Source organism: Pelophylax lessonae (assembly GCF_965119305.1).
Source record: "Pelophylax lessonae genome assembly, chromosome: 2".
NCBI lineage: Eukaryota > Metazoa > Chordata > Amphibia > Anura > Ranidae > Pelophylax > Pelophylax lessonae.
In genome coordinates this window covers 419,476,253-419,499,804 of record NC_138769.1, presented here as the reverse complement: position 1 = coordinate 419,499,804, position 23,552 = coordinate 419,476,253, and the positions used below count along the sequence as shown (strand labels likewise).

The 23,552-nt window shown below is 40.8% G+C and overlaps 1 protein-coding gene across 1 annotated transcript in view; it reads left to right on the top strand.

Annotated features, from left to right (window-relative positions):
• Nucleotides 1–23,552, top strand: part of CBLB (Cbl proto-oncogene B) — a 352,982-nt gene that overhangs the window by 137,955 nt on the left and 191,475 nt on the right. Inside the window, exon 3 of the mRNA XM_082245962.1 lies at nt 6,845–6,991. Within this exon, the coding sequence (XP_082102088.1) occupies nt 6,845–6,991 (147 nt within the window). The remainder of the gene's footprint in view (nt 1–6,844; nt 6,992–23,552) is intronic.

The following is a 23,552-nucleotide window of genomic DNA, read 5'->3' as shown; positions in this document are numbered from 1 at the left end:
ATTTTAGCAGGGCCCTCTGATTCATACTGTAATAAAGTGTTTTGAAAGTTGTACGGTCTACCCTCAAGTTGTAAATCGATGCGTAAACTGTTGGCGCTATATAAATCCTGTATATTAATAATAATAATTTTATAGTTACACTCTACATTGTTTCTCTTACACATATTGGGACAAAACTACTTGCAGTTTAGGCAGAGCCTAAGGAGTTATAAAAAATTGTGAAGGAGAGATGTATTTGCATTGGTTCCTTCTGCTGTCATGGACCGTTACAGATACTAATTCCCTGACTTTTCCTGCCAGTATTAGGCCTCATGCACACTGGACGTTTTTACAGCTGCTGTTTTTGGCTTTAGATGTTTTTTTTTTTTTTTTCTGCAGCCAGTAAACTCCCCAGCATGTTACCCTATGTGTCCATGCACACATAGGCTGTTATCAGCAGTTTTTAGCAGGGGTGTTTTCTGACTGGAAACAAACCCAGAACTAGTGGGTTTTCAGAGGAGTTTTTCAGCTGTAAAAACACTTCAACACTGATAAAAGCTTAAAAATGCATGGTAAACACGGCTAGATTGCATTGATCAACGTTTTTGAGCCATATGCTTTTGTGGGAGTATAGTTTTGATTAAAAAAAAAAGCTAAAAAAATGCTACAGCTGAAAAAAGCTAAAAAAAACGCTACTGCAAAAAAGCTGAAAAACATCTTTCACAGCTACAGCTTTCTACTGGTGTTTTGATAACGTCCAGTGTGCATGAGTTCTTATACGGATTTTTCTTGCCGTTATCGTATATTACTTAAGACTTTGTGTGCAGAGCTGGTAAAGATATAACTAAAGTGCTATTAGGTCATCCACAATGCTCTTCAGAATTAACTGCCACACATTTGATTACTTCTTAATGATGCCTATTATTTACAAGTTTTTTAATATAATCTAATACATCAAGTCAGTGCTATGTTTAACATTTTGAAACTTTCTCATGACTCAGGTCTTCTTAATTATGTAACAGATATTTTTTGCCTGCAGCACAAAAATTACTTTCCCATGAATATAGGAAATTCTTAAGAATTCTAGCTTTACATGCACATAGAGGTGCCAGCAGCTTTTTAAGCCTTTTTGCCAAGGATGAATTTTTGTACTTCCTTCTTGCCCCAGAGTTTGCCTGCCTCTTCTTGCACATTCATATTCACCAATGAGGCTGCCTCTCATTGTAATGGCACAGTAGAAATGTGTGAGGGTGTCCGATATTGCCCCCCTCTCACACAATCTGGAATGCTCAGACCTTTTCCTGTCAGAATGGCACTGACTTATGTCATGGTCTGTAAAAATAAGAATACCTGTAAAAGGTATTGGAGTTTAAAATTCGTGTTTACAAAGTTCCCTTGATTTTCTGGATGGTTTAAAGACTTTCAAGCAACCCATTTATGGTAATATCGGATCTAAGCATTGAATAATGGGCAGATGCCATGCCACAACTTCGCAAAGCTAAAGATACCACCCTCTGATGACAAATACTTTGACTTTCTGGGATGTGGAGAAATCTGTATATCCTCCTTTCCATTACACAAAGCTGCATTTTTAACCTACAGTTAGGCCTGAGCTTTGTTGGGTGGGATGAGGTGTTTGTAGTGAACATGTCCAAGCTAGTGCAACACCTACCTTTAGGAAGTTATTTGCTTAGGAAAAAATGCATGTTCCAGGGTCACCAGCAGAGGTATATTTCTTGCAACAGATGTATGATCAAGAATGTTATGGTGCCTACTAAGCCCAGTCTTAAAAAAAAAAAAAAAAGCCGGTTTAGTTTAAAATGGAAATGAAAGACAAAACATTTGTGTAAAGATCTAGAATCCAATGCTGATTTCTGGCCCTGTCATGTGGACTTTGGCAGATAAATTGTGTACTGTTTCATTTGTTTTGTGTGTGAATATAAATGCGTGTTAAATCAAGGATAATATTTCTTGCAAACGCTCAATCAGTTCCTGAGAGGAAAGGCATACATGACCGCAAAAGGCATGAAAATTGTTATGTCATTACCAGGCAGTTGATAAGAAAATGTAAAATAGTCACATTGTTTATTTATTATTTATTTATTTCAGGTTCTTGTATAGTGCTGTCAATTTACGCAGCGCTTTACATATACATTGCACATTCACATCAGTCCCTGCCCTCAAGGAGCTTACAATCTAAGGTCCCTAATTCACATTCATACATACATAGTAGGGCCATTTTTTTTTTTTTTATATACAGGATCCAATTAACCTACATTTATAAACTGATCTGTGGGCTGTTGCTATTGTATATTTATGGACTGGAGTTCTCCTTCAACATTTGTTTTTTAATTGTTGTTGGGTAGTGGTGAATATTAGGTTTAGATATAAGTGAAATATGAAGCAAATCCATGCACAATGAATATTTGTTAGGTAGGGGTTAATATTTGGTTTAGATATAAGTGAAATATGCAGCAAATCCATGCCCAATGAATATTTGTTGGGTAGGGGTTAATATTAGGTTTAGCTATCCGTGAAATATGCAGCAAATCCATGCCCAATGAATATTTGTTGGGTAGGGGTTAATATTAGGTTTAGCTATCCGTGAAATATGCAGCAAATCCATGCCCAATGAATATTTGTTGGGTAGTGTGTTAATATTAGGTTTAGATATAAGTGAAATATGCAGCAAATCCATGCACAATGAATATTTGTTGGGTAGTGGGTAAATATTAGGTTTAGATATCAGTGAAATATGCAGAAAATCCATGCCCAATGAATATTTGTTGGGTAGTGTGTTAATATTAGGTTTAGATATAAGTGAAATATGCAGCAAATCCATGCACAATGAATATTTGTTGGGTAGTGGGTAAATATTAGGTTTAGATATAAGTGAAATATGCAGCAAATCCATGCCCAATGAATATTTGTTGGGTAGTGGGTAAATATTAGGTTTAGATATCAGTGAAATATGCAGCAAATCCATGCACAATGAATATTTGTTGGGTAGTGGTTAATATTCGGTTTAGATATAAGTGAAATAAGCAGCAAATCCATGCCCAATGAATATTTGTTGGGTAGTGGTTAATATTCGGTTTAGATATAAGTGAAATAAGCAGCAAATCCATGCACAATGAATATTTGTTGGGTAGTGTGTGTTAATATTAGGTTTAGATATCAGTGAAATATGCAGCAAATCCATGCACAATGAATATTTGTTGGGTAGTGGGTAAATATTAGGTTTAGATATCAGTGAAATAAGCAGCAAATCCATGCCCAATGAATATTTGTTGGGTAGTGGTTAATATTAGGTTTAGATATAAGTGAAATATGCAGCAAATCCATGCCCAATGAATATTTGTTGGGTAGTGGTTAATATTAGGTTTAGATATCAGTGAAATATGCTGCAAATCCATGCCCAATGAATATTTGTTGGGTAGTGGTTAATATTAGGTTTAGATATCAGTGAAATATGCAGCAAATCCATGCCCAATGAATATTTGTTGGGTAGTGGGTAAATATTAGGTTTAGATATCGGTGAAATAAGCAGCAAATCCATGCCCAATGAATATTTGTTGGGTAGTGTGTGTTAATATTAGGTTTAGATATAAGTGAAATATGCAGCAAATCCATGCACAATGAATATTTGTTGGGTAGTGTGTGTTAATATTAGGTTTAGATATAAGTGAAATATGCAGCAAATCCATGCACAATGAATATTTGTTGGGTAGTGGTTAATATTAGGTTTAGATATAAGTGAAATATGCAGCAAATCCATGCCCAATGAATATTTGTTGGGTAGTGGGTAATATTAGGTTTAGATATAAGTGAAATATGCAGCAAATCCATGCACAATGAATATTTGTTGGGTAGTGGTTAATATTCGGTTTAGATATAAGTGAAATAAGCAGCAAATCCACGCACAATGAATATTTGTTGGGTAGTGGGTAATATTAGGTTTAGATATCAGTGAAATAAGCAGCAAATCCATGCCCAATGAATATTTGTTTGGGTAGTGTGTGTTAATATTAGGTTTAGATATAAGTGAAATAAGCAGCAAATCCATGCCCAATGAATATTTGTTGGGTAGTGTGTGTTAATATTAGGTTTAGATATAAGTGAAATATGCAGCAAATCCATGCCCAATGAATATTTGTTGGGTATGGTTAATATTAGGTTTAGATATCAGTGAAATAAGCAGCAAATCCATGCCAAATTAATATTTGTTGGGTAGGGGTTAATTTTAGGGTTAGATATAAGTGAAATATGCAGCAAATCCATGCACAATGAATATTTGTTGGGCAGTGGGTTAATATTAGGTTTAGATATAAGTGAAATAAGCAGCAAATCCATGCCCAATGAATATTTGTTGGGTAGGAGTTAATTTTAGGGTTAGATATCAGTGAAATATGCAGCAAATCCATGCACAATGAATATTTGTTGGGTAGTGGTTAATATTCGGTTTAGATATCAGTGAAATATGCAGCAAATCCATGCCCAATGAATATTTGTTGGGTAGTGGGTAATATTAGGTTTAGATATAAGTGAAATATGCAGCAAATCCATGCCCAATGAATATTTGTTGGGTAGGGGTTAATTTTAGGGTTAGATATCAGTGAAATATGGAGCAAATCCATGCACAATGAATATCTGTTGGGTAGGGGTTAATATTAGGTTTAGATATCGGTGAAATATGCAGCAAATCCATGCCCAATGAATATTTGTTGGGTAGTGGGTAATATTAGGTTTAGATATCGGTGAAATATGCAGCAAATCCATGCCCAATGAATATTAGTAATGCAGAGGAAACATCAGTTGACGATGGAGGGATCTGAATGTTGTTTCAAACGTGTACAATGTCAGGAAGTGGTATGTGTACGTCATCAAAATTGATAGAAGTGTTGGTTTTGTTTTGAGTTTTGTTATACATAACAGAAAAGCTTCTTTCCAGCTGTGGATTTTTATTGACCAAATAGTATTGTGTTTTTCAGTCAATGCAGTCAGTCTATTGCCTGCTGAAGAAAAGCATCAGCTGTAATCTGATTCTATTACCTGGCAATGATAGTATTTTCATTGCTCTAGTATTTTCAGATATTTATAGTATTTAAAAAAAGGAGAGTTACAAAGTCTTTTCAATTAAGGGGAATTAACTTTAATTAGGGGAGGGGCATATTAATTAAGCTGAAGTTCCCCCCATTTAGCCGGTTGAACAAAAAAAATGACCCAATTTCTTCTACACATTTCTTCTACACATTCCTCTCGATGAGCATTTGCATAATGACAGTGGGCGGACTTCCCCACCATCAGAATACATTGATCAGTGCTGCAGACTATACCCTGCTTGAATAATCGAGTGGGGAAAATCCAACAGGACGGTTGTACAGAAGTCGACTGGCACATCGACTTCTGCACGACTACAGTGCCCACATATGGGTTGATATTTGTCCGCTTCTTGCTGAACCGGACAAATTTCAATCCAATACAATCCATTTATGGCCAGCTTTAGTGTCTCAACTTACCAGAAGTGATGGCTATCCCAAGCAGCTGGATCCTGCTGAAATCTTCTGTGCAGGGGATCCCACATCCTCTTCTTGTCTCTGAATTTCATCTGTGTTACTAAACCCAGGACACTGCATTGACTATATCTGGCCTCTCACAGTACAGAGAACATGGACATGCAATTATTTTAGTAAATACCTTTTCTCACCAGCCGTATATAGCAGTTTCGAGACTTCCATCAGTGTCTGGCTTAGCACTGGTTTGTTATTTTATTCTCCTTTGACTGTCTTATGAGGCTGCATGACCCCTGACCCTCTGTCTGGACAGTGCTTATTGTGCTTTGTCAATCACATGCACACTCCCAAAAAAAGAAAAAAACTGAGCATGTGCAGATTGCCCCCAAGGCTCTGTACAATCAGGAGATGGATTGGGGACCATGGAAAAAAGGTCAGGGTGGGATCAGAGAAGACAGGATTAAACAGCCTTTTTACACAATGCACAGGATTAACCTCTTAAGTGGGTCTTTTGTAAAGCTGCTGTGAAACAGTTCCCCCATAAGAACTTTTCTTCAATTTTTCTGTGTGTACAGTGATCAGGGAATGGGGGAGAAAAATCTTGTGAGCTGCCAGACTCTCCCCTATTCACAGATGCCCCCCCCCCCCCCAGCATGCCTCTACCTCCAATATCTCCCCCAGCACACCTCTTTCTTTAATACCCTCACCCCCCAGCACTTGCACCGATGTGCCGCCAGCACTCCTACTCCTCTGGTGCCCCTCTACCTCCAATGCCTCCCCCAGCACACCTCTGCCTCCAAGCACACGTTTGGTTCCAGGTCCCCCCACCCCTAGCATACCTGTGCCTCCAACTTCCATTTGCCCAGCACAGCTCTGCCTTAAATTTCCCCTTTCCCAGCACATCTGCCAAACAAAGCTCCCCCCCCCCTGCACACCTCTGCTTCCAGTGCATTCTAGTACACCTCTGTCTCCAGTGCCCCTCCCCAGTACACCTCCAATGACCCCATCAAAGCTCTGTACCCCCACCACTTCTCTGCCTCCAATCCCCCAAGCACATTTCTGTCTTCAGTTCCTCCTTACCAGCATATTTCTGCCTCTGCACTCCCTCCACTAGCATGCTCCTTCCTCCGTTTCCCTCATACTTTTTTTTTAAAAAAAAATGCAGGGTAAAAAGGACCTAACAAAAAGAATCTTGAGTATGTTAAAATTAAGTTAATTACATGTGATTTAAAAAATGAAGAATACACAGCATATTGGAAAAGGATAAACTTGGGTTTAAAAAAAAATGAATAATGTGTTGTTAAAGGAAGAAGTATTTATCACCTGCTTACTTTATTTCCCTCTCTTTGCAGGAGAAACCTTACAAAGCTGTCCCTAATATTTAGCCACATGTTGGCAGAAATTAAGGCAATCTTTCCCAATGGACAGTTTCAAGGAGATACCTTCCGTATAACAAAAGCAGATGCTGCAGAGTTCTGGAGGAAGTTCTTTGGAGAAAAGTAAGTGTTATCAATATAAGAAAAATATACAAGATATCAAGGTTCACTAATGATGATAGCGTGTCTGAAATCCAACTGCCAATTCTTAATTAAAGTGTAACTATGGACAAAATAAAAAAATAAAAAAATGACATTTGTGAAAGTCTGTCATTAGCAATAACACAACAGTCTTTGTTTTTCTGTGTCCCCCGTGTGTCCCCCCTGTAACATAGCTTTATTACATGATGAATTGGCCAGTAAGTCAATTTTTCAACTTATTAAGCTGTTGAACAAAATGGACTTTAGAGGGTTGAGAAAAAAACATTACATTTTTTTTTTGGGATACAACACCAAACATATTAATTACATTTAGTGGTGTGTGTCTTATTATCTCAAGGCTGTTGCTTCTTTTTAAAGTCTTTCCTACAGTTCCTCCTTCATAGCTGCTGGATATTGCCCTGAGACGCCTGCCTTTCCTCACTGTAAGAAATAACAGCAACTACTGCTAATCTGAAAAGCTGTGCCACTCACCTGCCCTTTTCACCATTCACTAAACTGGTATTACTATTCCCTGACAATGCATAATGATCTGTGAATGATGGAGGAGTAGTTGAATGATAGGATCTTCCACGGCCCATTCACAGAATGTGATGCATTGTTGGAGAATAGAAATACAAGCTATCTGAATGGCAGAGAGGGCAAAAAGGGGTGGGAGAGCGAGTGGCACAACTTTACTGACTAGCAGCAGGGATTGTTACCTTCCACAGCACCAGGTAGTAGCCACTCAGGGCAATATCTGGCAGCTCTGAAAAGGCACTAAAGAAAAGATTTAAACAAGAAGCAACAGCCAGCAGGTAACATAATTTACACAATTACACATAACTAACGTGTTTGCTGTTGTATGCCAAAAAAATACTATATTTAAGCTTTAAAGCATTTTACCCCAACATTTCATATTCCTGATATGTGTCTGCTGTACCATGTACTTTGTATGATAAAGTATCCTTTTCTCTCTGTGTTGCTTCCTTTCTGTGAAATTTCTGGTGTTCCTGCCAGTCCCTCTGCTTTCCTGTTAAAACCTGAACATACTAAGCAGGAGAACACACCCTGGTCAGTTTTCTGCCCTGCTGGGAACTCAGCCTGCTCTCCTCCAATGATCAGACCTGTCCTGACTCACCCCTGCTGCACAGCCATTCACTGGACAGCTCAGTGTGCTGTTGTTTCTCCTCCCCCTAGCTCTTATGCAGCTGAGAACAGAGGGAATGTGGTCACTTATATTAATGTAGCACTGCCCCCTAGAGGACTGCTGAGAATTACACTTTCTGGATTCCCCTGGGTTTCCCCCTAGCAACTGATAGCAGATAATTAGCATTGAATGCCCTTGGCTCAGTCAATAATCCAGGGGATGTTGGTTTTTGTGTTTTTATTTGGAACTGGGATAGGAGAAGGGATGAGTGGGATACTCCCAACTATGAACTATGCACAATCTTGAGGAGAACTAGCTGTAGTGTGTGGCAAGGCCGCTGCTTCACCTTGCCACTGAAGTGAAGATGGATAATGTGTTCCTGCTTGAATTAAGACCCCCAGCAAGCTTCCCAGTACTCACAGACACTGTTTTTCCCAAGGTTGCTCTGCCTTCAACTCCACCAGTCAGCTTTCCTCGACCTCCTGGCTCAGTTCCACACTCCTGGCTCACAAGGCCGACTGCCTGTGACCACCATCCACACACAGCAGCTTACCGCCCAAAGACACCCTGTCACATGTGCCCTTGGCTTTTATAACCTATCCCAGGATGCACCACTGTTTGTTCCAACCCACTGGGACAGTTACAAAAGCCTGTGTGCCACTGGCTGGGTTTCCTCCACTATTCCACATGCTCCCCTATTGGATACAGAGGGGACACTCCCTCAGCCCAGATGAATCACCCCCTGGACACATGCAACAGGCATAACTATTAATCAGGCTCCCCTGATAAGCAGATGGAGACACTCAGCTTTACCTACCTAGGAGGGTGCTACATAAAAAATAAAAAAAAAGGGAAAAAAGGTATTTAGGATGTTTTTTTTCTTTTTATATGTATACAGTCCGGTCCATAAATATTGGGACATCGACACAATTCTAATCTTTTTGGCTCTATACACCACCACAATGTATTTGAAATTAAACAAGATGTGCTTTAACTGCAGACTTTCAGCTTTAATTTGAGTGTATTTACATCCACATCAGGTGAAAAGTGTAGGAATTACAACAGTTTGTATATGTGCCTCCCACTTTTTAAGGGACCAAAAGTAATGGGACAATTGGCTTCTCAGCGGTTCCATGTCCAGGTGTATGTTATTTCTTCATTATCCCATTTTCAAGGAGCAGATAAAAGGTCCAGAGTTAATTTCAAGTGTGCTATTTGCATTTGGAATCTGTTGCTGTCAACTCTCAATATGAGATCCAAAGAGCTGTCACTATCAGTGAAGCAAGCCATCATTAGGCTGAAAAAAAACAAAACAAACCCATCAGAGAGATAGCAAAAACATTAGGTGTGGCCAAATCAACTGTATGGAACATCCTTAAAAAGATAGAACGCACTGGTGAGCTCAGCAACACCAAAAGACCCAGAAGACCACGGAAAACAACTGTGGTGGATGACTGAAGAATTCTTTCCCTGGTGAAGAAAACACCCTTCACAACAGTTGGCCAGATCAAGAACACTCTCCAGGAGGTAGGTGTATGTGTGTCAAAGTCAACAATCAACAGAAGAATTCACCAGAGTGAATGCAGAGGGTTCACCACAAGATGTAAACCATTAGTGAGCCTCAAAAACAGGAAGGCCAGATTAGAGTTTGCCAAACAACATCTAAAAAAGCCTTCACAGTTCTGGAACAACATCCTATGGACAGATGAGACCAAGATCAACTTGTACCAGAGTGATGGGAAGAGAAGAGTATGGAGAAGGAAAGGAACTGCTCATGATCCAAAGCATACCACCTCATCAGTGAAGCATGGTGGTGGTAGTGTCATGGCGTGGGCATGTATGGCTGCCAATGGAACTGGTTCTCTTGTATTTATTGATGATGTGACTGCTGACAAAAGCAGCAGGATGAATTCTGAAGTGTTTTGGGCAATATTATCTGCTCATATTCAGCCAAATGCTTCAGAACTCATTGGATGGCGCTTCACAGTGCAGATGGACAATGACCCGAAGCATACTGCGAAAGCAAACAAAGTTTTTTAAGGGAAAGAAGTGGAATGTTATGCAATGGCCAAGTCAATCACCAGACCTGAATCCGATTGAGCATGCATTTCACTTGCTGAAGACAAAACAGAAGGGAAAATGCCCCAAGAACAAGCAGGAACTGAAGACAGTTGCAGTAGAGGCCTGGCAGAGCATCACCAGGGATGAAACCCAGCGTCTGGAGATGTCTATGCGTTCCAGACTTAAGGCTGTAATTGACTGCAAAGGATTTGCAACCAAGTATTAAAAAGTGAAAGTTTGATTTATGATTGTTAATCTGTCCCATTACTTTTGGTCCCTTAAAAAGTGGGAGGCACATATACAAACTGTTGTAATTCCTACACTGTTCACCTGATTTGGATGTAAATACTCTCAAATTAAAGCTGAAAGTCTGCAGTTAAAGCACATCTTGTTTGTTTCATTTCAAATCCATTGTGGTGGTGTATAGAATTGTGTCAATGTCCCAATATTTATGGACCCGACTGTACATAAATGTTTTGCCTTTCATTTCTATTTTCTTTTGAATGGGTTGTTTTACAAGGTGAGAGCTTACAATGTATTGGATTTTAAATTATGTAGTTAAAATCTTTAAAAAAAGAAAAAAAAAACTGTTGCTGTAACTGCTTGTGTTATGCTGAAGCTCGGCTTTAAAGTAATAATAAACCCTTATTTATTAAGAGTCCTTGTACATGTGTTATTAATTTGTGATAAACTACAGAGTTTCTATAGTTTGACATGTGAACTGTCAATTACAGCTGGGGGGCGGAAAAAAGGTCTAATGCAGTTCAGCCTCTCTTTTTGCTGCTCTTGTGTATCAGTGCACAGAGCAATGATATATCCGTGTAGTCCTGGAGGGCGTAACGCACATGCAGTGGTGACCCAATGAGACAGCACTGGTAATAGGAGCCCTCTGCAAATAGGCAGGTACTGGTAGCCTTAAAAAAAAAAAAAAAGTTCAGAAATAAATAGTGAAGACAATTATCAAAAGATGCTTAGAAGTAAATGTGACTATTACTAAATTAGTTCATTCAGCAGTACTCTCTCCACAGGTTGACAATGCTGCTGTTCAAGGGTGGCTATGTTGCTTCTCCAAAGATCCAGTGGAGGACTAAGCGTAGCCACTAAGATATGATGTGTGTTTCTGGCCAGAACACCAGGTGGGGAAAAAAAAGCATAAAAAATGAATGCAGCCACCACATGTAAAGATTGGTAATCTGCAATATATATATATATATATATATATATATTATATATATATATATCACAGTAGCTCACAAAACGGAGTACACCCCTCACATTTTTGTAAATATTTTATTATATATTTTCATGTGACAACACTGAAGAAATGGCACTTTGCTACAATGTAAAGTAGTAAGTGTACAGCTTGTATAACAGTGTAAATTTGCTGTCCCCTCAAAATAACTCAACACACAGACATTAATGTCTAAACCGCTGGCAACAAAAGTCAGTACACCCCTTAGTGACAATGTCCAAATTGGGCCCAAAGTGTCAATATTTTGTGTGACCACCATTATTTTCCAGCACTGCCTTAAACCTCTTGGGCATGGAAGTCACCAGAGGTTCACAGGTTGCCACTGGAGTCCTCTTCCACTCCTCCATGATGACATCATGGAGCTGGTGGATGTTAGAGACCTTGCGCCTCCTCCACCTTCCCTTTTGAGGATGCCCCACAGATGTTCAATAGGGTTTAAGTCTAGAGACATGCTTGGCCTGTACATCACCTTTACCCTCAGCTTCTTTAGCAAGACAGTGGTTGTCTTGGAGGTGTGTTTGGGGTCGTTATCATGTTGAAATACCGCCCTGCAGTCTCCAAAGGAAGGGGATCATACTCTGCTTCACTATGTCACAGTACATGTTGGCATTCATGGTTCCCTCAATGAACTGTAGCTCCCCAGTGCCGGCAGCACTCATGCAGCCCCAGACCATGACACTCCCACCACTATGTTTGACTGTAAGCAAGACACACTCGTCTTTGTACTCCTGACCTTGTTGCTGCCACACACTTGACACTATCTTAACCAAATAGGTTTATCTTGGTCTCATCAGACCACACAACATGGTTCCAGTAATCCATGTCCTTAGTCTGCTTGTCTTCAGCAAACTGTTTGCAGGCTTTCTTGTGCATCATCTTTAAAAGAGGCTTCCTTCTGGGACGACAGCCATGCAGACCAATTTGTTGCAGTGTGTGGCGTATGGTCTGAGCACTGACAGGCTGACCCCCCACCCCTTCAACTTCTGCGGCTGCACTTCTTTGTCTATTTCCCAAAGACAACCTCTTGATATGACGCTGAGCACGTTCACTCAACTTCTTTGGTGGACCATGGCGAGGCCTGTTCTAAATGGAACCTGTCCTCTTAAGCCGCTGTATGGTCTTGGCCCCCGTGCTGTAGCTCAGTTTCATGGTCTTAGCAATCTTCTTATAGCCTAGGCCATCTTTATGTAGAGAAATAATTTTTTTTTTTTTTTTCAGATCCTCAGAGAGTTCTTTTCCATGTTGAACTTTCAGTGACCAGTATGAGAGATCGACAACACCAAATTTACCACACCTGCTCCCCTATCACACCTGAGACCTTGTAACACTAACGAGTCACATGACATCAGGGAGGGAAAATGGCTAAATGGGCACGTTTGTTGCCAGCGGTTTAGAAATTAATGGCTGGGAGTTGAGGTGTTTTGAGGGGACAGCAAATTTTACACTGTTATACAAGCTGTACACTCACTACTTTACATTGTAGCAAAGTGTCATTTCTTCAGTGTGAAAACAAGTAAAGATATATATAATAAAATATTTACAAAAATGCAAGGTTTACTCACTTTTGTGAGATAGCGTGTGTGTGTGTGTGTGTGTGTGTGTGTGTATATATAATATAATATATCTTTTTTTTTTTTTTTTTGAGATTTACAGTATATACACTTTAAAAAGATGAATCAATCAGTGTTGACTCATCTGCCCAACTGTTTTACGTCAGCAAGCTTTTCATAACCATTGTTTGTGGTTATTTTTTTGTCGCTTTTAACACCTAATGTTTTAACCACCTTCTCAAGAGCATGAAACAAATAGTAAAATATGTGCCCTTTGTCTTCCAAGAATCCGTCATGTAACCACCTGGTGACAGTTATTTGGCTATGTCATTATCAGAGTTTGTACTTTAGAGTCTTCGATTTAACTGGAATTGGTACCTTTAATTTGTACACTGTAACTACGTACATCTTTCCTGCTTCATTTAAACTCTGTACACATTTAAACCAAGTGCAATATGCAGATTGCAGGAACCCATGACAACCAGTCAGAATCCTACTTTCACTGATTTGGCATTTGAGAAAAAAAAAAAAAAAACACGGGTTTCTATGAGATACTGTAATTTTACAGTACTGTAATTTTCACATTTACACAGAATGGTGGTCCCACTGGGAGACCTGAGCAACCAGCCGGCACGTCAACAGGCTGGCCGAAAACCTGAACAAAGCCGCATTCGGCTCTGATTGGGTCTCTGATGTAAAAACTTGGAAGCAATGTCATGACATCACTTTCGGGTACTGGAGCCTTAAAGGTGCCAGATTTAAAAAAAAAGACAGCATTCAAAACAGTAAAACTTAGCGTTTTTGAATGCTTTTAAGTGCATTCCTTGTGACAGCAATAAAAGTGATCAAATGTTTTTTTTTTTAAAATGGACAGTGAAAAATAAAATAAAATCATTAAGGAAAAAAAAAATGTAAATGCCCTGTCCCTCCGTGCTCGGATGCAGAATCAAACGCATACCCATGTCGTGCCCGCATATGTAAATGGTGTTCAAACCACACATGTGAGCTATTGCCCCGATCGTTAGAGCGAGAGCAATGATTAGCACAAGACCTCCTCTGTAACTCTAAACACGTAACTGTTAAAATTTTTTAAAGCGTCGCCTTTGGAGATTAAGTACCGTAGTTTGTTGCCATTCCACAACTGTGCGCAATTTTAAGCATGACAAGTTAAGTATCTTCTTAACCGCTTGCCGACTGCGCACAGTATATTTACTGCGGCAGTCGGCCCCGGCCAGGCAGAGTGACGTAGGTCTACGTCGCTCGCCTGTCACTCCTTCCAGAGCCAATAGCGGGCGGGCGCGCGCCCGCTGAGGCGCGCGCCCGCCTCGACTCGTTCACGGAGGAGTGCGGGAGTGTGACTGGCGGACCCGATCTCCGCCGGTCACACTACGATCGCCGGTACAGCGGGAGAAAGACAGAGCGGCTTATGTAAACAAGCCGCCTGTCAGTTCTCCCTGTGTAAAAGTGAAGATCAGACAGTTCTACTATGTAGAACTGTTGATCTTTGTTTTTACACTAGTAGACCTGTCCCTGCACAGTTAGAAACACGCCCCTAGGACACACTTAACCCCTCCCTGTCCAATACTGTTAACCCCTTCCCTGCCAGTGTCATTTTTGCAGTAACAGTGCATATATATAGCACTGATTACTGCAGTAATGTCACTGGTACCCCCAAAAGTGTCAAAAATGTCAGTCAAGGGTCCGATCTGTCCGCCGCAATGTCGCAGTACCGCAAAAAAAATCGCAGATCGCCGCCATTACTCGTTAAAAAAAAAACACCAAAAATGACAAAAATCTTTCCCTTTGTTAGTAAACGCGATAACTTTTGCGCAAACCAATCAAAATACGCTTTTTGCGATTTTTTTTACCAAACATAGGTAGCGTAAAACAAATTGGCCGAAAATTTTAAAAAATTTTGATTTTTACATTTTTTTTTGGGGGAATTTCATATAAAAAAAAGTGAAAAATATTGTTGTTTTTGCAAAAATTACGCTCTTTTTTTGTTTATAGCGCGTGATCAAAAAATCGCACAGGTGATCAAATACCACCAAAAGAAAGCTCTGTTTGTGGGAAAAAAAGGACGTGAAATTCGTTTAGGTACAGCGTCGCACGACCGCGCGATTGTCCGTTAAAGTCACGCAGTAAAAAATCGCAAAAAAAACCCTGGTCTTTTAGCAGGAAAATCCTCCGGTGGTAAAGTGGTTAATGTAACCATCTTTCGCATTATACAAAAAACAATTGAGCTAACTTAGCTGTTTTTTTTTTTAATTCATGAAAGTGTATTTCTAAATGTGCATTTAACCACCTCCCACCCGGGCCATTGTACAGATACGGCCGGGTGGGAGTCTCGTCCTTCTGATCGGACGTTCCGGAACGTCCTTCAGAAGGAGCGAGATCGCGCCGCCGCGGGCACACGCAGCGGCGCGATCTCGATGTGCCTGTGTCCCTCGGACACAGAGCAACAAAATGCGGCAGGAGGGCCCTGTGATTGGCCCTCCTGATCACATGACGGCTGTGTCTAATCACAGCCGTCATGTAATGTAAATACAGCCGTTGTAACGGCTTCGATCTCTTCTCCTCCTGACAGATCCTGTCAGTGAGGAGAAGGAGAGGATCGGTGCTGCAGCCGGGGGGGATCAGTGAGTATTTCTAATTACTCACTGATCACAGGGGGGGTCTGTGCTGGTAATCAGAACATTGATTACCAGTGCAGCCCTGGGGGGGAGGGGGTGCCACTAGAGCCACCAGGGATGCCCACCCATGACCACCAGGGATGCCCACCATGGCCACCAGGGATGGCAAACAGGGCTCAGAGAGCCTGCCAGTGGTGCCCCCCTATAAGTGCTGCCCACCAATGCCATCTATCAGTGCTGCCCACCAGTGCCCGTTATTGCCATCTATCAGTGCCATCCACCAGTGCCCATTATTGCCCACCAGTGCTGCCTATCAGTGCCCATCAGTGCCCCCCATCAGTGTCGATCAGTGCCGCCCATCAGTGCCACCTATCAGTGCCCATCAGTGCTGCCTATCAGTGTCCATCAGTGCCGCCGATCAGTCCCCATCAGTGCTGCCTATCAGTGCCCATCAGCGCTGCCTATCAGTGCCCACCAATGCTGCATATCAGTGCTATCTATCAGTGCCACATATCAGTGCTGCATATCAGTGCTACCTATCATTGCCCATCAGTGCCACCCCATCAGTGCCACCCCATCAGTGTCTCCTCATCAGTGCCTGTCAGTGCGGTGTTATCAGTGCTCATCAGTGCAGGAAAAAACGTATCTATTTACAAAATTTTATAACCTAAACAAAAAAACTTTTTTTTTTTTTCAAACTTTTCGGTCTTTTTTTATTTGTGCACCAAAAAAAGAAAAAACCTGGCGGTGATCAAATACCACCAAAAGAAAGCTCTATTTGTGGGGAAAAAATGACACAAATTTGGTTTAGGTACAATGTTGCATGACCGCGCAATTGTCATTCAAAATGCAACAGCGCTAAAAGCTGAAAATTGGTCTGGGAAGGAAGGGGGTTTAAGTGCCCAGTATTGAGGTAGTTAAAGGACCGCTGCGCAAATACAGTGTGACATAAAAAATTGCAATGATCGCCATTTTATTCTCTAGGGTCTCTGCTAAAAAAAAAAAAAAATATATATATATATATATATATATATATATAATATATATATATATTTACACATACAGGGCTTTTTTTCAGCGGGAACGCGGGGGAACGCAGTTCCGGCACCTCCAATGGGTGCTGGAGGGTCTAATGATGCTGGCTGCTGGGGATCTACTGTTGCTGGAGGGGGTCTATTTTTGCATGGCAATCTATTGTTGCTGTTGGAGGATCTTTTGATACCGAGGGTTAATTGTTACTAGAAGGGATCTACTGTTTAGGGAGGGGTCCACTGTTGCTGGCTGCTAGAGTCTATTGATGTTGGCTGTTGGGAGATCTTTTGCTGCTGCTGGGGCTCTATTGCTGCTGGGGGTGGGGTCTATTGCTGCTGGCTGTGGGGATCTATTTTATTGCTTTTCTTGTTATCGCCTAATCCTATACATTCCAATACAAAATTATACTTGACTCTATATTCTCTAAAAGGGGCTGTACTGGAAGCTGGGTAGGGGGTGGAACCAAGGGTCAGTGCTCGGAGGTTGGAAGGGGTTGAACCAATGGTCAGTGCTCGGAGGTTGGAAGGGGTGGAACCAAGGGATAGTGCTCGGAGGTTGGAAGGGGTGGAACCAAGGGTTAGTGCTCGGAGGTGGGTAGAGGGCGGAGACACAAAGTAACTTAGGAGGGGGGAGTTCCTGCACCTAATCTCTGAGAAAAAAAGCCCTGTGTGTATATATATATGTGTGTGTGTATATATATATATATATATATATATATATATATATATATATATATATATATATATAATGTTTTGGGGTTCCAAGTAGTTTTCTAGCAAAAAATGCTGATTTTAACGTGTAAGCAACATATGTCAGAAAAAGGCTTAGGCGCTAGGGGGTTAATGCAGTATACAGTATGTGTTGCTTAGCTTACAGCATAATAGGTTTTTAATCTTACATTACAGATTGCAAGAATCAATTCTAAAATACTGGGTTATACTGCCAACTAACTTCAGCAGTATATGCCCAAACTGGCAGCCCAGTATACCCCCTTTCACTCCCAGCTAAGGAGGGAGAGGATATCTTCTCTGAGAGAAGCAAGCCCTCTTTCATTTTTTATCAACACACATTTTTTTCTAGATTTTCAGGTGCTGCAGAACCACTGGGGGATCCTGTTTAGAGCTTCTGGATCAGTTATGTCTCCGCTCTTTTTTTGCCACAAAGATGATGCAGGACTGGCCTGCAATGCTGCCCTCCAGGCACTAGATCTTGCATTTGTTACTTCCCTAGGCACATGCTGCAATGCGTTGAGCCACAGGGTGCTTCCCAGGTCCATTGTGGTAAAACCCTGTTCCTGAAGACCTATGTCTGCCAGATGGACAAGGACTACTGCTTAGGGCTTGTCCCTAACCCCTTGCCTATCTGCCTGGGGGACTTGCAGAATTGAAAATGGCTGCTGTGAGTAGGGGCTGGCCTTTAAATGGGAGCCCAGGTGTGCTGCTTCAGTCCCTATGGGTTTTTGATCAAAGTACTTGCTATAATTTCAGTCTGGGGGGTTGCTCACTGTTTAAACATGCAACCGTTTTGGTTTCCTTTGCCCTAGGTTGTCTCCACTGAGCCTATGTGGCTTATTTCTAGTTTGGGCTCATTGCTAAGGTAAAAGCCATTTTGGGACCCATACACACACCTGACTTTGTCTCCCACATGCACTATCCCTTGGGACATTACTTTTTTTCTCCCTGCTGCCTTCGGTGACAGGCACAGGTTGTGTTAACAGTGTAGGTCCTGTCCTGCAGTGTGTTGAGGGGAGTTCTGTCACACCATGGCAGATCATAAGCGCAAGGTGCATCGCCCAGAGGACCTCTGTTGACCTGCATTTCCCCTGATGGTCAGGACAATGTTAGTTTGGACCATCACTGGCAGCCTGAGTTGTTGCCCTTTTTAAGGCCGTAACCCTTTCTGAGATGGCCCAAAACAATACCACAGCAAAATATGTGAAAACCAATAATAAAGTAGTGCAAATAGTATATCACTCAACCTATATAATTACAAAATATAAATGCTGAAATAAAATATAACAAAATCAATGTTATGTATCAAAGGATGGAGACAGTCTATAGTACAAAAATGCCCCAATCCAAACCCTTTGGTGTCACACCGGTGATGCTAGTCTTTGCACTCCATGTGCAAACAAATCCTTTCTTTGCATCTGTCGCCACAAAACTGCTTCTACGTGCACAATCCCAAAATCCTCATCCACATGTGCTTTATGGTTGTGCTTTCACCCATTGTGCCGCCTCATTGCACTGGGTCTTTGCTTCACCTCCCCCTATTTCTATTGGACCCTAATTCATGCCGATACTATGTTTCATTTCTCTTAGTGACCCTTCACATTTTTGGGGCTGTTCACCCTCCAACACTTTACTCCATTCACACTTGGGACATTTGCTCCATACACTCCTGATTCTTTCATGTTTTGGCATTACTCCTACATTCTTCTATTTTATTCACGTTTGCATGTACAAAGCAGCACTCGATATTCCCATTAACTTACATACAATTATATATATGTTTTACTATACATATTTATTTATTATTTTTTGACATCTCCTATTTATCTCCTATTGCTGCTTATATGTATTATGCACCATTCATTTATCCTAGTCCACATTTCTTGGTATGTGGTGCTTTCGTCTTCGCCTACCTGCCCTGTGTGCCCTCAGCTCCCGTGGGAAACTTGCCATGCGTAATCTCCGGTAACAGTACCTACTTTGTATTGCAATGCAAGGTTTGCCATTTTGGGGACTTGTTTCCCCCTTTTTTATTCCCCAGCCCAGTTTTCACACAACACCACTGTGCTGTTTTTTACACACACACATTATATATATATATATATATATATATATATATATATATATATATAATCTTTCCTAGATACGAATCTGACATCTACTCCTGATGAAGTGGCACAGTTAGTCCACGATACGTGTCGAGTTCATTGATGTTATGATCAAACTATCATTATACATACTCATGTCAAACTGTCATATTGGTTTTTGTGTGTACCGGATCTGGGGACTATATACTAGCATACTAGTCTGTTTACTACTTTGTACTTTGCCATGTCTATTTTTTGTTCTCGGTCATTACAAAAAATGTATTGAACTGTTTCCTGCTAGCCTGGTCATGTCTTTTATTTGAAGTCCCAACCTCTTCTTTTTTATTCAATTGAATAGGGATGGAGACACACGGCATATCCCACCGTGCGCCTCATGCAAAGTCCCAAATTCTCCCCCCCCCCCCTTTTTTTACACGTGCTTTCACCCATTAACCCCATATAGTATAGGAGGTCAAGTACAGCCTGTGTGAAGCCAACCAATTTCACAATGCTCCTCAGCAGGGTCTCAAGCTCTTACTTCCACTAGAGAGATAAAAAACAAAAACAGAAAAAGGCTATAACTATAAAATATTGGTTAAAAGATTGGTTAGATGCAATTAGTCAGCATTTGTACAAGTTGTTTTGCAGGCTGCTTGTCACCACTCCTTGTGTACATAAAGCCAGTGGTACTGGCAATGCTTGGCCAATATGTCATGCATGATGTCATCACTGGACCTACCCCACCAGATGTGTTGTGTCCTGGTTGGACTACCTCAGAGAGGGGAGAGTACTGCATTAATAGAGGTCTTTATTTGGTGTGTAAATCACAATTTAGTGTTTGCTTGCTCTCACATATATTGGTGCTAGGTGAAGGGCAGCACAAGGATATTGCCCTTTATCTGACTAATTTTCATTGCACTGAACTGACCCACATATCTGTACTGTAGTACTTGAACCTCATCCGGCTTCTGGTTGACTATCAACGGGCCTTCCAAGATCAGGTTACCATCCTGCTTCTTGGTCGCTGGCTTTGATGACTTGGCTATTAAAGCCCAAGTCCTGAGTAAAATATAAGCGACTACCTGATAGAATTGCTCCCTTAAAGGCTAGGATGTAAATTTTTCGTAAAGTCTACCATTGCGCCTGGAAAGTGTATTTCACATGGTGAGACATCAGGAATTCCTAACCTAGAAAGTACTTTGTTTGACAATTCCTCTAATCTGGTCTGGATCAACATCTTGCCTTGAATACCAGCAAGGGTCAAATTTAAGCCTTAACAATTATTTTTTTTTTTTAGAGATAAGTGGCTTTCACTCCCTTGTGAAGGTTTTATGCAGGGTGTTGCTTACTCCTTTAATGCACCTCAGTTACTCCATGAGATCTCAATCGTCTGGCTTGGTCAGCTGTTGCCCAGGTGCAAGACTGCTACCTGGTCCTCTGTTCACATGTTCATTGGGTTTTACCAGGTGGATGTTTAGAAGTCCTTTTCTGTTGTAAGGTTCTTCAGGTGGCACTGTAGGCTCCCTTGTGCTGCCCTGTTAACTTCTTGTTTTTTTCCTTGTGGGTCTCTTAGATTTTCGGACATCCCAGTGTTTTAATAAACAAACCCTGTATTCTATAAGGTACAATTAAGAAAATAGGATTTTTGTCTTGCCCATAAAAATCCTTTTCTTGGAATATAATACAGGATATATAGGTAGTATAAGACCTAAGCGCTGACCATACACAAGATATAGAAACCAGGCAGAGTAGAGTGTGATAGAAAACCCTTGATAAAGTCACGTTGTGCTGTGACGAAGCCGTCTGATGTCCCTTCCGGTCTTCGGCCGAGACCGGAAGCTACCGGTATTCACTGCCATACCGCTGCCACGCTACTACGCTGTTATTCATATTCTGAAATGTGAGTTTATTATGTTTTTTTCAATAAATGTATTACAAACTTACTACCCTATGAAGTCCTTCCTTTTATCTATGGTCTGAGCCACAAACCCTGCTGAGGACAATATATCCATTGATGCTTGATGCTGGCTGTCAAGAAGGGATTAAGGAGCCTGTCATCTGGCAACTTGCTTAGACACCAGCACTTGTTACTAAGATCATCGCCTCTTTTATGAACTTTTGTATACTACATCATTATTGCTTTAAAAGGACTTTTAACCTTTGTAGTATTTGCTGTTTTTACCCCCCCAGCTTTTTTGCTTTTTGGGGGTATTTATACTCTTTATATATTTTTCTTTTTCGCACTTATTTATTTATAGTGTGTCTTTTACCACTTTTTATGCTCTCCTGATCAGATTTTTATACTGAATCAGATTTGACACAGTGCACATTGATTCACTTTCACTTTTATTATCGGTTTCCTTTCAGTGATTGAAGTTTTTATATCATTATTTATTGTGGTTCACTTATTTGCACCTTTAATACAGGATATAGGTCCCTTCCCTCTATTCTTATGATCCTCAAGTCTGAATAACTTGTGCAATATGAGCTCCATTAAGAACAGAGGATATTCTTATCGGCCAGTGACTTTTCCTTTCCTTCCACTTGGATTAAAGCGCTGCAATTGCCAGATATCCACAAGCTCACCCTCTCGGGCTACAGCACCACCTGTTCTTTTGTAGCCAATGAATTCTGGCAAGAGCAGCAGTTCAAAGTCCTTCACCGAAGCTATATACCACATCTGCACTCTAAAGAAGCCCCTGAACGATCCCTTTGTCAGTTGTGTGGAATTTCCAAACCATCTCTCCTACATAAACTTTGGTCTTGCTCGCACATACGAAACTATTGGAAACAAGTAGAACTTTTTGTCAAGTCTGCTATCAGCCTTGATCCTCATAATGATGTCTATCTTCTCCTGTTTGGTTCCTTCGACACAGTGAATCAAAACCTTGCAGGCCCACAGCTCAGAATTCTCTGTCACCACAAAGCATGGCTTGTTACATGTTACATGTCAGCCAGAAGGGCCATTCTTAAGAAATGGATCTCCCTGGACCCTCCCAACATACACGATGTTGCATTGGATCTCACAAACCTCCTTGGATTGGAGAAACTGGACCTGCTCTTCTCTGCCCAGCGTAAACGACTTAGATTCCAGCATAAATGGTCTCCATTCTTGGATAAATTCCCTCATGCTGCTAACCTACAAACCACGTCATTACCTCTAGCTTCTTAGGGCATTAAATCTCTCTTAGACTGTGACACATACCAAGTAAAGATCCTCTCCGAACTCTCTCTGTGGTTCATACTCCATCAAAGCTAGGATCTCTTGCAATCTTCCTATTCCTCATTCTTGCATTTTCGCTCTCCCCAAGTTTGGACCTTCTATAGTTGCAATTGATCTGGCTGGTCACAACCCAACTTAGGCCAAACCCAGTTTCTCCAAAGTTCAGTTTCCTCTATCCGCACTTAAATACATTTCTTAAATAATTAATTTATTTAACTTAATACTTCTCTCTTGGGGGCTGCTCTCAGATGTTTTCATGTACTACTTTGTATATACTTATGAAAGCTCGCTTTATTGGCATATTTTGTCTAAAGTATAATCTCTCTATTCCTTTCTTTCTTTTCTCTTTCCTTCTTTTCTCCCCTTCACCCTCCCTTTCCTCCCTATCCTTTCCTTACTTACTCTCCCCCATTATCTGCCTCTTCCTCCTTCTTTTCCCTCCTTCCCCTGGATATCCTTTTTTTTTTTCCTTCCACAATCCACCCTCTTCCTTTCTTCCCTTTTGAACCGAATCCCATGCGTTTCATGTATAGATCTAAATCGTATGTTTTGTTCGTTTGTACACCAAGCTTGATTTACCGTTTGCTGTATGTTCTACTGTAAAACCTAATAACATTTTTATAAAAAAAAAACTGAGGATACGCGGATAGGCAATATTTCTCCTTGGTTTGGGGGGTAGTGGGATGTCAAAGTTTCCTTTATTAATGTTTATACAGGTGAAAAAAGACATTTAAAAAATTGTTATAATATTGTAGGTATTCATAAGCACTGAAGAAAAAGTTAATGTCAGGAATACTTCCAACTGCTAAAACGTACATGGTTTAAAA